Source organism: Molothrus aeneus, chromosome 16 (assembly GCF_037042795.1).
Source record: "Molothrus aeneus isolate 106 chromosome 16, BPBGC_Maene_1.0, whole genome shotgun sequence".
Taxonomy (NCBI): domain Eukaryota; kingdom Metazoa; phylum Chordata; class Aves; order Passeriformes; family Icteridae; genus Molothrus; species Molothrus aeneus.
In genome coordinates this window covers 1,338,218-1,354,935 of record NC_089661.1, presented here as the reverse complement: position 1 = coordinate 1,354,935, position 16,718 = coordinate 1,338,218, and the positions used below count along the sequence as shown (strand labels likewise).

The 16,718-nt window shown below is 53.3% G+C and overlaps 1 protein-coding gene across 1 annotated transcript; it reads right to left on the bottom strand.

The window, feature by feature from the left end:
• Nucleotides 1-60: 60 nt before the first annotated feature.
• On the bottom strand, nucleotides 61-11,222 carry NAGPA (N-acetylglucosamine-1-phosphodiester alpha-N-acetylglucosaminidase). Its single transcript, XM_066561133.1, has 11 exons — nucleotides 11,065-11,222; nucleotides 10,333-10,818; nucleotides 7,236-7,375; nucleotides 6,137-6,245; nucleotides 5,778-5,906; nucleotides 4,835-5,043; nucleotides 4,047-4,094; nucleotides 3,602-3,730; nucleotides 2,170-2,301; nucleotides 1,957-2,017; nucleotides 61-1,426 (listed from the first exon to the last, which is right to left on the bottom strand). The coding sequence occupies exons 1-11, from the start codon at nucleotides 11,220-11,222 to the stop codon at nucleotides 1,192-1,194; spliced, it is 1,836 nt and encodes a 611-aa protein (XP_066417230.1). The 3' UTR covers nucleotides 61-1,191.
• Nucleotides 11,223-16,718: the final 5,496 nt, after the last annotated feature.

Here is a 16,718-nt window from a genome sequence, read left to right as displayed (position 1 = left end):
ACTGGGAAAGGATCAGCTCCTTCTGCAGCTGCACATCAGGAATTCTCAGTTTCAGGCAGGTAGCACTAAAAGACTTTATTCAAGTTTCAAATAAACTTCTGTAAATCATAGAAAAATAGAGTCTCTTGGTTACAGGCTGATTTGGTGCCAACACTGGCACAGAAAATACACATCCTTTACTTGGAGAGGTAAAAAGGGAGTGAGTGCATAAAGGTGTGTGGGGCTCAGACAGGCTCTCACCCCTCTGCAGCATCCAAGGGGCTCGGCCAAGGCTGGTTCCCTCCCAGGGAAGCAAATTCCAACACTGTTTGAAAGGAACTGTGCAGGGATGTGTTCCACATGTCCAGAGGAGGAGCTCGGGATCCTGGCTGGACTGGAGCCCTTGCTGGTCCCTCTGAGGAGAGCCCAGCTGGGGCAGGGCAGCCCAGTCTGTGCCATGCCAGCCATGCCAGGCTGTCCCTGTCTGTGCCCTTCCCCACAGGGACAGCTCCAGGCTGTGCCAGGGTCCCTCAGAGCTGGGCAGAGCCTTTGGCACCTGGGAGCTGGAGAGATGCACAACTGGAACCTGGGACCTGGGAGGGCTTTTTTGGAGCTGCCCCAAAGCACAGCACTCATCACCCTCTGGGGCTGCTCTGGCCTGAGGATTGGTCAGAAAACACCCCAGCCCTGCAGGGACTGTCACAAGCCTGCATGTCACCCCTGAGCCACCACCACAGCCGGGACAGGAGGGCTCTGCTGCCACTGGCTGCTGCGCCTGCTTCAACATTTTAGAACAAACTTTTGGTCACTTTTCTGATTAAAATCTGAGCTTAGCAAGGAAGGGCAGACACTGACTAATACCCTTCAGCCCAGCTTTGTACTAGAGGCAGTTTAACCAGCATCTTAAAAAGCACTGCTCAGGTGAGCAGGGATCTTCCAGAGCTGCTGTGACTTGCATCCCTCACCTGTTTGCCTCCCATCTCCTTTCCTGCTGCAGCTGTGGAACTCCCTCACCCAAGGGATGTCTTGCATCCCCTGATGCTGCAGTCCTGGCTGCTGGGGCAGCAGAGGAAAGGAAACCACAGCCTCAACAGGGCAGTTCCTGGGCTGAGGTTCCTCAGGCAGCAGCTGAGGCTCCCAGTAGGAACAGCCCCAGTCCCAGTCGGTGCTGAGGGGCAATGCAGGGTGAAATCCCTCATCCCATCCATGATTCTAAAGGAACTCTTGGTTTGGGTCCTGAGTGTCCTCAGGCTCCTGAGTGTCCTCGTGCTCCCAGGCAGCAGAGGTGGGGCTGTGAGGGGTGTCCCCGTTGATGTCCCTCAGGGGGAGGTAGCGATAGTCCCGGTGCTGCTGCTGCCGCCGCCCCTGCAGCACCAGCCCCACGTTCCCCAGGGCACTCAGCACCAGCAGCAGGGCCAGGGCAGAGCTCAGGGAGAGCCACGAGCTCCTGTGGGACACAAATCACAGCAGCAACAGCTCACCTGTGTGCCCAAGTGTGCAGAGGACTGCCCTCCCTTCTCTGTGTTCCCAAGCTTGTGGGCCTGCTCTCAGGCAGGACAGAACCACAGAACCATTATGGCTGGAAAAGCCCTCCAAGATCATCGAGTGCAACCATTGTCCCAGCACTGCCAAGGCCACCTCTGACCCATGTCCCCAATTGCCACATCCACATGGTTTCTAAATCCCTCCAGGGATGGGGACTCCACCACCTCCCTGGGCAGCTGTGCCAGTGCCTGATCACCCTTCTGTGAAGGAATTTCTCCAATATCCAATCTGAACCTCTCCTGGCACAGCTTGGGGCCATTTCCCCTTGTCCTGTCCCTGTTCCCTGGAGCAGAGCCCGACCCCCCGGCTGTCCCCTCCTGTCAGGAGCTGTGCAGAGCCACAAGGTCCCCCTGAGCCTCCTTTTCTCCAGGCTGAACACCCCCCATGCTCTGTGGCAGCCTCTGAGATGCACAGTGAGCACCAAACACTTACTCTGACAGAGAGAACTTGTCTTTGCTCTTCTCCTTTTCCAGGGAAGCCAAACACTGTCCAGCTGGAAAACAAAGAGAGAAGAAAGGTGGGGCAGGGTGTAAAATTCCACTAAAAAAGAGCAAGGTTAAGCAGAGCTGGTGACTAAGCAAACACCATTATGCACTAAAGCTGCTCTTCCAGCTTTTCCTCAAGCCCCAGCCCATGCAGGGATACCTGTGTGTAAGTGCTCCTGCAGTGCCCCGTGGTGGCTGATGTTGCAGCTGCCCGTCTCGGGGTCACAGGGACACGAGTGGTCACACGCACAGCGGCTCTGGCAGCTCGGCCCAAACCAGCCCGGGGGACACTCTGGGGATGGGATCACAAAGGGATTGGTCATTGCCACAGCTCCACTTGCTCTGAGAGCACCCAGGCTGAGGCTGCAGCTCCCTCAGCTCAGCTGAGCCCGCAGCAGCCTGGGAGCACCATGCTGGAGTTCAAGGCTGCTCCTTGGTGTGCTTCAGAGGGAAGTTTGTGTAAAACTGGGATCACAGAATCATCGAATGGTTATTTGAGTTGAAAGGGATTTCAGAGCTCATCTTGCTCCACCCCCTGCCATGAGCAGGGACATCTTCCACTATCCCAGGTTGCTCCAAGACCCATCCAACCTGGCCTTGGACACTGCCAGGGATGGAGCAGCCACAGCTGCTGTGGGCAACATCTCTGGGATGGGATTGCCTGAGTGCTCCCAGGAACACAGCATCACTGACAGAACCAGCCAGCCAGGAAGTTCACACCCCCTGTAATTCAACTGTTCACTCAGATCCAGGGGACCTGGAGTGGTTACACCAGGCAGAACGCTCAGCACTGGCCCAGGGAGTGTGAGGGTGGATGGCTGGACAGCCCTGTGGAGCATTCCCCAGGCTCTGACCTGCAGCACCTGAAGCCTGGGCTTCAGCAGGGCCTGGTGCAACACCCTGGAGCAGAGGATGTTTTGTGGTCACTCAGGGGCTCTGGGAAAAGAATGCAGTTCTTTGGGGCTGAGACTGAACAGGAACCCACAATTTTCCATTGAGGAAGCAAACTCCTCTTTCCTCTCTGCTCCTTCTGTCACAGACACACATTATGAAAAATCCTTCCCTTAAGATTTTTTCTCCTGAGAAGCTGAAAGGCCTCAAGAACAAAATGTAACCAATGGTTATCTGCTGCTATGGAATGCAACAGGTGTATCTGTGATTGGTCTCATGTGGTTGTTTCTAATTAATGGCCAATCACAGTCCAGCTGTCTCAGACTCTCAGTCAGTCACAAGATTTTATCATTCCATTCTTCCTTTGCTTGCTAGCCTTCTGATGAAATCCTTTCTTCTATTCTTTTAGTATAGTTTTAATATAATATAATATAATTTTATATATCATAAAATAATAAATTAGCCTTCTGAAACATGGAGTCAGATCCTCATCTCTTCTCTCATGCTGGGACCCTTGTGAATACCACCACACTCCTTCCTCTCCTTTTTAGCCCATTTGGGTAGGCCAGGCAGGCCCAGAAGAGCTGGGAGCCGGCTGGTGATGTTCAGGCCTGAGCTCCCTGGCAGAACTGCCCCCAAGAGGCGGCTCAGAGGTGACACAAAGCGCCGTCCCCAGCCCCAGGGGTCGCTGTGATCCTTACCATGCTCACAGCTGGTGCCGTAGAAGCCGGCAGGGCAGGAACAGGCGCCGTGCACGGGGTCACAGGAGCCGCCGTGCTGGCAGCGGCACTGCTGGCTGCAGGACTGCCCGAAGGAGCCAGGAGCACACGCTGCAGGAACAAACACAGATGTCACCAGGGCAGAGGTGAGCAATGCCAGCACACAGCCACAGCTCATCCTGTGGGGGATGCTCCCATAAGCTGAGTGTGTGCCCTGAACAAGGAGCGAGGACTCGAGTGTCTCCCACCAAGCCAGCTGTAGATGCTCCAGCTGCATTGAACTCACACTGCCAGAAACGAGCAGCCCAGCCCACAGGGCGGCCTTTCCCTTCCCTGCTCCCCCCCTCGGGCACGCAGCTGCTGGAAAGTGGCTCCCACTGCCCCTCCCTGGCTGTGCAGAGGCAGGGGAGCAGCAGTCAGGATTTACCTTCAGTGCAGTTGCTGCCAGTCCAGCCGGCGTCACACAGGCACCCAGCTATGCAAACATGGAACAGGCATTACTGACAACAACAACAGCACAATTACAGGCAGCAAGGACTTGAAATTAGGAGCCTCTGCCTCTTGAGGTGCCCTCTTACCCCTGCCAGAAGAGGAACCCTGCACTCACACAAAGGGTGGGTTCACAGCCCCCCTCCCCAGCTGCCACATGCAGCAGAATCCCTGATGGCATTCCCTGGGACCAGCTCTGGGGCAACACCTGCACCCACCAAGCTCTGCCCAGCCACTGGGGCACACTTGAATGAAAGTGGAGTCAGGAGGACAGGACCAGGGTAACAGGGATGGGCGCAGAGGGGCAGAAGCTGGGGACACACATTCCAGCAATCCCTAGGCTCAGATTCATGGAAGAGTAGCAACTGCACACTTGTAAAAATTATGAAATAGGAGAGGCAGGTGAAGAAGGAACAGTAAGAGGAGAGGACAGAAGCAGCTGCTGTCACACAGCATAAAACACAGCCCTGCCCATCAGCAGCCTCACAAAAAACCCAGAGCACAACCCTGGGGCAGAAAAGGAAACTGAGGCACAGAGCTGGCTCCTAAAGGCAACGTGTTCTGGCCGTCTGTGCCTCGGATGCTGGAGCAGAGGGGAAGCAGCCCCACCCACCCCGCTGCTGCCTGGCACACCAAAATCCCCCGGGCCATTCCCCAGGGATGCACGGCCAGGTCCTGCCCCCTGCTGCTCCCCGGGCCCCTGGGTGCCACCGGCACGGGACTCACCGGCGCTGCAGACGCCGCGCAGGCTGCAGTTGGCAGGGCCGCAGTCCAAGGTGTCACAGGCGGGTCCCGCCCAGAAGGGGCTGTCGCAGCGGCAGTGCCCGGCCACGCAGAGCCCGTGGCCGCTGCAGTCGGGCGGGTCACAGCCCGGCTCGTGCACGCACACCACGGTGGAGATGCTCCGGGGACAGCGCCACATGCTGTCAAAGGAGCTGGGGACAGCAGAGGGGACAGCCTGAGCTCGCCCTGCACTGCCCGGCCCAAGCAACACCCGTCACATAACCCAGAGATCTCCTCCTGAGCCACACTGCCAAACACGAACATTAATACTGGGGAAATATGAACATCAAACTGCATTGGAGTCAACGTTTTAACTGAGTTATAAATCCCATCTGATAGGTATCATTTCAAACATGGAATTACAGAAGCAACACAGTCCCCCTTAAAGCAGTCCCAGATTCCCTCATTTTGGCACACATTTTCTTGAATGTTATTTGCTTTGATATACATTACATCACTGTAGTTATGGCAACTGAATGTTAAATCCCTTCATGTTTACAGTCAGAACTGACTAAAAAGTTGAATTTAAAACAAAAATATTCTTTAGATTTCCTCCAATGAGGAAGGGCAGGGTCTCCCAGTCAGTGTTTCTCTTCCATAATAATAAGCTGCTGACAGATCTCTGCTAATTCCCCTGGATGTGCAGCTCTGAATCTCCCAGACTAAGAGCTGCTGCCTTATCCAATTCCCACATCAGCCACTCAGTCACAGCCACAGCTTTGCTGCCTGTCTGGAACCAGCTCAGCTTTAATCCTGGATGACTAAGTGGAAAAAACATGGAGTCACTCAATCTCTTTAAATTCTAGAGCCGCTCTCTCCTGCCTTTGCTGTGGCCTCCCAGGCTGACAGGAGCTGCAGGGCCCTGGGCAGAGCCAGCAGCACCTACCAGTGCTCAGAGGGGTAGTTGGCCAGGGTCCCGTTCAGGACCAGCGTGGCAGAGCCTCCACCATCCAGGTTGATAGCGTTGATGACTCCCTGCTGCTTCAGGAACTCTGCCATTTCCCACAGGCTGACCCTGCAAAGCAGAGGTTGGTTGGTGATTTGCCTTCAGTGAAGCTGTTAGATCAGGAGCCTGCTGCTCTCTGTGCTGGAAGGGGAAGCTCTCCCATCCCAGGCACCCTGAGGAGGGCTCTGTGAGCCTTTTCTGGCTCCCCTGAGCTCTGCAAGTCTCTGCCTTAAAACATGTCCCTGACAGCTGCAGAGCCCCTGCAGCCCCAGGAATTGAGGACCTTACCAAGCCCTTACCCTCTGGACTCTGTCTGTCCATCCACATGAACCAAGACCAGCCGGCCCTGACGGTCGTGTCCCACTGCAGTCCTGGCTGAGATCACATTGATGAACCTGTCAAAGGTTCCTGCAGCACAGGGAACAATTCACACTCAGCTGGGGCACACAACGGGCTGCTCAGACACTTCTGGCTGCAAAGAGCTCCCAGCAAGGGCCTCATCTGAACTTAAGCACAGGAGAGCACAGCCCAGCCTCCTCTCATTCATCCAAGCCCTACAAAAGTGCTCTTGATTAAGTTTTTGTCTGGCACAGGGACAAAGCAGGGGATTCACAATCCCTTGGCTTCATATTCCTGTAAGAGGCACCTGCTTTGAGTTTCTGGTTAGACAGGATATTGGAATTCTTGGCTGGGAGGGTGGGCAGGCCCTGGCACAGGGTGCCCAGAGCAGCTGGGGCTGCTCCTGGATCCCTGGAAGTGTCCAAGGCCAGGCTGGATGGGGCTTGGGGCTTGACCTGGGACAGTGGAAGGTCCCTGCCCACAGCAGGGGTGTGGAGTAAGATGGTCTTTAAGGTCCTTCCAACCCAAACTATCCCATGATTCTATGAAAGTTGGACCTCTTTGTGGTGTTCACATTTTCTGTAAAATCCCTTCGCCCAGGATTTTTCTCCTGGGAAGCTGAGAAGCCTCAGAGAAAAGAGAAACAATTCTTATGTCATTTGCTTCTCCTGTGTTGTGCTCATGTGGAATGTGTTTGGAGATTGTTTACCCACAGGTGATTGTTTCATTGGATTCTGCTGTGAGTTGTTTTCACTCTTTGGCCAATCAGGGCCAAGCTGTGTCAGGACTCTGGAAAGAGTCAGGAGTTTTCATTATTATCTTTTTAGCCTTCTGCAAGTATCCTTTCTGTATTCTTTAGTATAATTTAGTACAGCATTCTTTAATATAATATATTATCATGAAATAATAAATTAGCCTTCTGAGAACATGCAGTCAGATTCATCATTCCTCCCTTCATCTGGGGCAGCCCAAACACAATACCTGTTAAGTGCCCTTGTCCCCAGAGTGCCAGGGACAGAGAGCCCCTGGGCAGGCTGCAGCCAGGCCCACAGAATTTACCTGTTCTCTGGGTGTCCCCACACTCAGCTGCCCTGCTCTGGTTGATGTACAGCTCTCCATCCCTCAGCAGCCAAACCACGCCGCTCACCAGCTGCACAAAGGGGTTGGACTGATCCAGGACATCCTCCTCAGACAGGTAGCTGGGAACAGAGGGCACCAGGGTTACCCACAGGCACTGCACATCATGGTAAAGCCTCTCCTGCTGCCAGCAGGCTCCTGAAGCAGGGAGGAGGGCAGGAAAAGGCAGAATGAAGGACAGTCCCATCCTAAACCAGGGGCCAAGCAGTGTGAAACAGCACTTGAGCAGCCAGAGCAGCCCCTGCCCTCTGCTCTTGTGCACAGACCCACAGCTAACCGTGGTCCCAGGCCACTGTGCCTCAAACAATGGGGCCAGCATGGCAGCAGTGTGGCCAGTGGATATGAGCCAGGGTAATGAGCAGAAAGCATCTGGCAGAACACAAGGACAGAGCTGTGGAGATTCTCAGTTCAGTCAAAGAGAATTCTCCCAGGCTTCAGGCCTGGCAAACTTAGAGAGGAAGAATGAAAACAATTATTCTCTCTCTTTCTGTTCATGTTGTTTGTAGATATGTACCTTCAGAGTGTGCTATTCATAGCTCCCCAATAGTGTGGAAGGTTTTTACTTTGAGACCAATCACCTTAGTGATCTTGGTTATAAAAGGACACTACCTCTTAATAAAATCTCTCTTTTTTGCCTTCTGAACCATGGAGTCATTTCATCCATCCCTGACTCAGCAGCATCACAGAGCCACTGCCAAATACTCAGGGATCTGTGGCAGCAGCTGTAACATCTTGCTGCCTGTCAGCTTCTATTCTCCAAAAATGTGACATCAAACAGCTTTGGAGAACATTTGGAGCTACAGCATCCAGCCTGCCTGCAGCTGCACTGGATGGCACCTGCTCCTTCCATCTGGGAAGGAGGTTCCCCTGCCCCTGCAGACAGCAAAAGGACAGTTCAGTGCCACCTCCATGCTCAGGTGTTGTGTCACCACAGGGTGCTCCCCTAGGGATACTGCTCTCTCCTGAACTGGGTGATGGGGAACACCTGCCCCAGGGGAGCCTGGGCTGGGGGATGTTTGCAGCTGAGGGGATGAGAGCAGGGGCTGCACAGATGTGCTCTGCCAGAAGTTTTGGGTTTAAAGGTGACTTTTGTGATGTCTTGTGGGAGCTGGATGCTCGACTTTTGTTTGGTACCCATGGCTGCAGGCAAACAAAGCTTTGTGCTTTGTAGAAAAGTGTAATTGCAAACACCTGAATGGAAAACATGCCAAACAAGTTCCCTTTTCCCATGGGAAAGGAACAAGACAACATGAACATGGCTGAAAGTAGATCAAACTACAAAACAGTTTGGGCAGGGACAGGCAGCTTCCAAAGCCTGGATTCACCCAGTCAGCCCAGGGAGCAGCAGCAGCAGCTTTGCAGGGTGGGGTCAGTGCCCTGGGCTGTCCTGCTGGCCGAGATGCAGGGTGAGAGTGAAGGTGTGAACGACTTTCCCCACTGTCCCGACAGCCAAAATTACTTACACCCAAGCTATTTTTCTGATCATGGTTTGGAAGGCACAAAGCCACCAAAGACCACGATAGCTCCATTTAACAGGGACATCCAGCCAGAGCTGGGGAGCAGCAGGGCAGAGCTGAGCTTAAGGACTCAAGAGTGACCCTGAAATTGCTGTTGAGTTGAGAAGCCCCCTCGCTGAAGGGACATGTCACTGACCCACCCAGCCCCTCTCACACATAAATCAAGGCCATGGTGCTCAGGGCTGCCAGAATGGCTGCAGGGTAAAGCCCTGGCTTGGCACACTCATTGTGGCTTTGCAAGGATCCTTCCTGAGGTCTGGGACTGAGCTACCAGAAGGGTGGAGGATGCAAATTCCAGGCTGCTGCTGCATCTTCTGAGCCCAGCAAAAGGGTCCTGGGAACCCTTCTGGGACTTTCAGGATCCTCCTGCTGCTGGGGAAGGGCAGCTCCTGGAAGCCCTGCACTCCAGGAGAGCAGTACAGTCTCTCAGTCAAATATTCTTCATCAGAGGGTGGTTAGAACTTCTGTCTCCATCTGCTTGGGGAGGGTCACATGCCCAGGTAGGCAAGAAGGCCAGTGATGCCTGGCCTGGACCAGCCACAGTGTGGGCAGCAGGGCCAGGGCAGTGACCATGCCCTGTGCTGGCACTGCTGGGCACCTCCAGTCCTGGGCCCCTCATGACAGGAAGGACATGGAGGGGCTGGAGGGTGTCCAGGGGAGGGAACAGGGATCCAGGTGTCCAGGGAGCACCAGGAGCAGATGAGGGAGCTGGAAAGGGGCTCAGCCTGCAGAAAAGGAGGCTCAGGGGGGACCTTGTGGCTCTGCACAACTCCTGACAGGAGGGCACAGCCAGGGGGGTTGGGCTGTGCTCCCAGGGAACAGGGACAGGACAAAGGGACACGGCCCCAAGCTGTGCCAGGGGAGGGTCAGGTTGAACATGGGGAAAATTCCTTCATGGAAAGGGTGGTCAGGCACTGGCACAGCTGCCCAGGGCAGTGGTGGAGTCACCACCCTTAAAGTGTTCCAAAAAACTGTTAATATGGTCCATCACAGGTTTGCCCAGAGAGGATGTGGAATCTCCATCCTTGGAGATGTTCAAAATCCAACCAGACATGGCCCTGAGCAGCCCACTCCATCCAACCTGTGCTGAGCAGGGTGCTGGATGAGGCACCTCCTGAGGTCCCTTCCAAACCCAGCCTTTCTGTACTGCAGCCAGAGCACACACACTGCACTCTGTGTCTCCTCTGCAGGAACACAGAGCCCTCTCCCCTTCTACCCCACCCAGTGTCCCCACTGCAAGCTGGGAGAGGAGACACTGGAACCCAAGCAGCTGGAGATCAGCACTTACTGAGCTTCTCTTCAGCCTAGGACATGAGCCAAGGGCCACAGAGGTATCTAGCTCCACCAGGTACAGCTAGAACATCCCTAGCTTCAGCATTCCAAGTGAGCTTCTGCTCTAACTGGGGAGGCCAAGGAGGCAGTGCTGGGATGAGCTTCCTGCCCAGTGATGCCTGAAAGTCCTCAGGCTAGAGAGCATTCTCTGAACACCTCCCAGCTCTTACCCGAACACCATGGTGCCATCTTTCCGGATGCCAAACTGAGCGTTTTGTAGGCCTCCCGAGTCTCTCACCAGCCTCCCATCGCTCACAACATTCCCAAGGCACTCTCCAGTTTCCATGTCAAAGTAGCCGCCGTTCTGGGCCACCAGACACTTCCTGAGCTTTGCAGTCTCCTCCACGGGGGCTCTGCGCTGAGCCCCGCAGCCGCCGGCGCCGCCCGGCTCCAGCACGGAGAAGGTGCTCAGGGGGTTCCTCACGAAGGTGAAGTGCCCGTAGATCACCTTGCGGTCGCTGCCCTCCGGGTGGATGTACGAGACAAACGTCCTGGTGACAGCCACCGGCCCGGCCGTGCTGTTGTCGCCGGGCCACGCTTCGTGGGTGACGTTTCCGTACTTGACGGGCTGGCAGTCCCTGACGTGCCGGTGGCCGTGCCGAGGGCCGTGCTGCCCGGGCGGGTACGGCTGCAGCGAGGGCTCGCCGGGGCCACTCCTGCAACGACAACACCCGGTTGCCCCAAGGCCGCACAGGCAGGGTGGTGAGAGCGGCGCAGCTCGGGGTGGGCACGGCCTCGCTGACACCCAGGCCCGCTTCTCCCGCGTCCCCGCTGAGACCCGCCGCGGTTCAAGGGCGGCCGTCCCGCCTGGCACCCGCTCCACCGGCCCGACCTCAGGGCACCGGGGGCTGCCGGAGCCGGGCACAGCCGCGCCCCGGGACAGACGGTGCCCAGACACTCACCCGGCGCCGCGGGTCACCTGCAGCGAGCCGAGCACCGCCAACGCGGCCACCAGGACCGTCCCGACCCCCGCTCGCCCCGATCCTCGTCCCGGGGCCGGGCCCACCCCGACCCCCGCCCGGCCGGGACCGCCAGCCGCGGCTGGCCCACACGCCGCCATCTTGGCGGGCGCTCGGAGCGCGGGCGCCGGCACCGCCCCCTAGCGCCTGCCGGGGCCGGGCGGGCGTCGGAGCGGGGCCGGGAGCGGGACAGCTCCCCCAGGGACACGGGCGAGAACCGGGACAGCTCCCGCAGGGACACGGGCCGGGGCTGGGACAGCTCCCGCAGGGCGGGAACCGGGACAGCTCCCCCAGGGACACGGGCCGGGGCTGGGACAGCTCACACAGGGACACGGGCCGGGAACCGGGACAGCTCCCCCAGGGACACGGGCCGGGGCTGGGACAGCTCCCACAGGGCGGGAACCGGGACGGCTCCCACAGGGACACGAGCCAGGAACTGGGACCGGGACAGCTCCCCCAGGGACACGGGCCGGGACAGCTCCCACAGGGACACGGGCGGGAACCGGGACAGCTCCCACAGGAGCACGGGCGGGAACCGGGACAGCTCCCACAGGGACACGGGCGGGAACCGGGACAGCTCCCACAGGAACACGAGCAGGTACCCGGGCTCTCTCTCCACAGCACCTACGGCCCTTCCAGCCTCTGCAGATCCATCACCCCTGCTTGGAGGACTGAGACTCTGTTTTCCAGAAGGGAAAAATAGCTACACTGAGGGAATGATGGTACATTGAAGCAGCTCTGGGTTATCGTGAATCTAACTTACAGAATCATGGAATGTTTTGTGTTAGAAGGGACCTTAAAGCCCAGCCCATCCCACCCCTGCCATGGCAGGGACCTTCCACTGTCCCAGGCTGCTCCAAGCCCCATCCAGCCTGGCCTTGGGCACTGCCAGGGATCCAGGGGCAGCCCCAGCTGCTCTGGGCACCCTGTGCCAGGGCCTGCCCACCCTTACAGGGAACAATTCCTAATTCCCAATATCCAATCCATCCCTGCCCTCTGGCAGTGTAAAGCCATTCCTCTTGTCCTATCACCACATTTTTTATCAGTGTTTCTACTGCTGGAGTGGAATTTAATGGGGTGATAGTAACACTCAGCCTGCTCAGAGAGAGGGCAGGCAGCAGCTTGGTTTACTCAGTGAGTAGTAATTATGTCCATGTTTGCCCATAGTAGCAAAACTCTTCACTAAGGCATTCAAGGACTGAGGTATTCAAGAAGAAAAACTCCTCCACTCTCAGCCTGTGGTTCACTTGCAGCAGTGCCGTTGCCCACCCCAGACATGCAGCAGGTTCCCCACAGGCCACATTCCCTCCTGGGGGGAATGGGGGCTCTTGGACACACAGCATTCCCCTTGGCTTATCACATTGCCAACGTCCCTCCCCAGCTCTCTTCAGGCCTTGATTCCATAAATGAGGTGGGACAAGGACAAGAACTGTGGTATTTGCTGGGTCCCCAGGATGAAGGAGGAATTGAGAATCTGACTTCATGCTCTTAGAAGGCTAATTTATTATTTTATATACTTATATTATATTAAAGAATGCTATACTAAAACCTATACTAAAGGATACAAACAGAAGGCTTAACAAGAATGATGATGAAAAACTCATGACTCTCCAAAGCCTCAACACAGCTGGCTGTGATTGGTCATGAAGTTAAAACAATTCACATGACACCAATCAAACAATGAGCAGTTGGTAAACAATCTCCAGACCACATTCCAAAGGAGCAAAACACAGGAGAAACAATCAGATAATTATTGTTTTCATTCCTCTCTGAGGCTTCTCAGCTTCCCAGGAGAAGAAATCCTGGTGAAGGGATTTTTCCAGAAAAGATGACAGTGACAAGGAACCACCCCTGTGCCCTGGGGCTGTACTGCTGCAGGAGAGCCCAGGGCTTCCATGGCCAGTGGGTTATGCCTCAGCTTTCCCAGGATTAGCACATCTGGTTCAGATAATAAATGTGCTGCTGTCTCAGGTGTTTTGCAGGTGAAAAAATGGAGTTTTGTGTCACAAATTAACCAGAAAACTCCCTTAGGGCAAGCCAGTGCATTCAATGATCTTAGCTAATGGGTTATTATGCCTCCAGTTTTATTCAGCCATGGAGAACTGCAGGTGTCCTGCTTGTGTTTCCAACTGGAAACAAGCTGTCCAGTGGAACTCCACGGTGGCCTAAAGGTGGTTTTCATGGTCTGAAGTCAGCTCTACATTAAGCATGAGTAGAGCTGCAAGTTTGTGCTTGGTCTTTTGCTCAAACAGCTTCACCTTTCACAGAGAACTTCATGAACTAAGGGTTCCAGTGGGAGGCTTCCACCCACTTCCCAAACTCACCCAGTCCTTTCCATGAGAAAAGATTACAAGAAGAGAAAAGATTACAAGGCTTACAAGAGAGCCTGGAATCACAACATGCAGTGTAGAATCCATGAGCCAAAAGCCACCTTTGGAAGTCCACAGGGAACAGAAACCTGTTCCAAATTGGAATGAAAAACAAAGCAGTACTTGAAAAAGGAAGTCTCTACTTTCCAAATAGTGCATTTGCTTTTCAGTTTACTTTCCTCTCTAAAACAGCTCCTTCCACCTAATTAATATTAAAGTGGAGTACAAGGGACTTGTTTTTCCAGAATTGCTCGGAGGAAAGGGTGGCATTGCCAGAATTCCAGTGTTTGTTTTGCAGTGACACATGATTTCCCCACAAATTGAGATAACCACCTGCTGTTAAAGATAACCAGTCTCCATTCCAGGTCATGTCACAACCACAGTCATGTCCCAAAATGCAGGGTCTAAAGTACATGTGTGTGCAGAGGCTGAGAAAACACCTTGTGACCACATTGAGCTTTGGTATGAAGACACAACCCCAGCCCTAACTGAAATCTAAGTCAGGCTCTAAGTCAGAATATCTCTGCTTTGTCCACTCAGTGGAGGTCAGCAGTGGGTGTTTTTTTCTGTAATCAGAGTGAATATCATGAGAGGAATGTGCATGCTGATGTCTAGAGCTAATACTAATTCCAATTATACATTGGAATATAAGGCAGATATTCTTCTGTCTTGAGCCTGAAGTTCAGTCCAGCTCTGAAAATGTGGGCATGACCACAATTAGGAAGTATTTTATTATTTTCCTGCAATCTGAAAATTTTGTGTTGTGAAAAAACTTACTAATTTGAATTTTCCTATGGCTGATAACCATACTGGCTTTGCTTTTCCTAATTATCTCCCTTCTTCCTCTTCTATGCCCTGGGAGGAATAAAAAATGTAATTCTATAACCAAAACCTGTACCTGTGTGAAAAGCTGTCAAAGCCAATACAAACCATTCAGGGGAAACTGTCTTTGGGAAGTTATGTAAAAATTTCCTAGGTCACTTCTTTTACCTTCACTCCTTCCTTAGGGATTTTTTGGGTGAGGAGAAAATGAATAAAGCAGATAAAAAGCAGCTGGTGAGGTTAAAAGGCAGCAACTGCAAGAATGGCGCAGAGTTTGGAGTGTTTGAGGAAAAAAGAGTACTAAAAGTGGCTTTTCATGTAGTGGGTTGGAATGAGATGATCTTTAAGGTCCTTTGCAATCCAAACTCTTCATTGATTCTGTGATCCTGTGCCATTTTCCCTGTTGACAGGAGGGTTGGAAGGCTTGGTGAAAAGTTTATGGGAAACAGCTGACATTAGATGAGGTAAAGCAGGTGCTGAACAATAACATTAATTTAGTATTTTAGAGCATGGGGACTGTCCCTAAAGGAACATTAGGGCTAGTCCTCCCTTCAAACCCCTGAGGTTTTTCATCTCCAAGGCAAAGCCCAGGGCTGTCCCAGCAGCACCAGACCTGGCTGTGGGCTCAGTGCTGGGACACCTGCAGCGGCACCTCAGACCACCTGGAACAGCTTCCAAATTGAGGCTGTTCTGCAGCCAGCTCCTTTCATCTCCGCTGTGGCGGGGGTTGTGCTTTAGAAATGGAGCAAAAAGAGAACAAACACAAGAAGCAAATTGCCTTGCTGTTAAAAATGGCCATAATTTATCCCTCATGATATAGCACAGTGCCAGTGCTCGCAGCCCTTTGGAGTCGGGGTGAGTTTGTGAGGATTGTGCCCCACAGTGCAGGTGTGATTGGTGCAAATACTTGTTACTGGGATAGTCCATGTTATCTTTTCAGTGCAAATAAATAAATAAAATTTTTTTTAAAAGTGGGTTTTAAAAGGTTGCAACTTCATAGATCATGTGGCTGCTATATGAGTAACCAGAGTAGCAGCAGGCTGTCATGAGATTTGCTTGAGACATTTGAATTGGAGATTTCTGGGATGAGAGAAGATCCATTTGTGAGAGGGATTTTGGCTGCTCTGTCTCTGTTTATTGCACTCACAGCAGTCCATTGAGGCAGGAGGACTGTGCATGGAGCTTAAACAGACTATTTCTAGGGTAAGTGCAAACAGCATTTCCAAACTTTCTGAAATGGTCAGGAAAAAGAGACAGGAAAAGGCTTTTGTAAAAGAGAACTGCTATTCAACACACATGAAAAATTCTCCAGGCAGAGATCAGTAGTCTCTGAAAATGCATTTCTCTCAAGTGTATCCCTGTTCTCAGAGTCTCAGCCAGAAGTGATGACTGCACCTTATTTATCTTTCTCCAGCTAAGTACTCTGAAGATGACATAAGTCAAGAGGACTTTTATTGCAACTCTACCTTCATAAACCAAAAGTCACTGCATCCCTAAAGCTGAAACACTTGTAATTTTAAGTATTTTGGTAACCTGCCAGAAAATACAGCTGTATGGAGTCAGAGTGTTATACCTGATAGCCTGCAAGAATCCATCAGTCCCTCATTCCATTGCAGCTGGGATATTTGCACTTGACTCAAGGAAGTAAACAGAAAAGCAATTTGCATTTTGCATTAAAATGGTACAAGCAAGGAGCTGTCAGGTGAGATAGGAGGGACTGAAAGGAGGGATTCCCGCAAGATCAGACCTCCTACAGGTTGGAATGGATGTGTGTAACAGCAGGAGGGGGTGTGGGGCTTTTCTTGAGGAAACCTTGGCTCCCCAGGGAATGGGCACAGCCCCGAGGCTGCCAGAGCTCCAGGAGTGTTTGGACAGCGCTGCCAGGGATGCCCAGGGTGGGATTGTTGGGGTGTCTGTGCAGGGCCAGGAGCTGGGCTGGATGATTCCTTTGGGTCCCTTCCCACTCAGAAGATTCTGTGATTCCATGTTTTGTCAGTAGAAAAATATGCATTCCAAGCAGAATCTTTGAACAAACATTGCAGGCTTTATTTTGTTGTGGAACCAGTCTGCCCACACTTGTAATTAGTTATATGTTTTAAAAGGGAACAGTGGTTTCATTGTTACTGCCTACTTGCTGTTTGGCAATATGGAGAGTTACACTGGAAATGCAACATCTGACATCTGCCTTTGTCAAAGGGGGAAAGAAGCACTGGGACAGTGGGATACCATTCAGATGGGGAGCCACAAGGTCTGCAGAGGGAATCCTGGAATTGTGACATTTCCTGGTTGGGAAGAGTCTCACAGGGATCATCCAGCCCAGCTCCTGGCCCTGCACAGACACCCCAACAATCCCACCCTGGGCATCCCTGGCAGCGCTGCCCAAACACTCCTGGAGCTCTGGCAGCC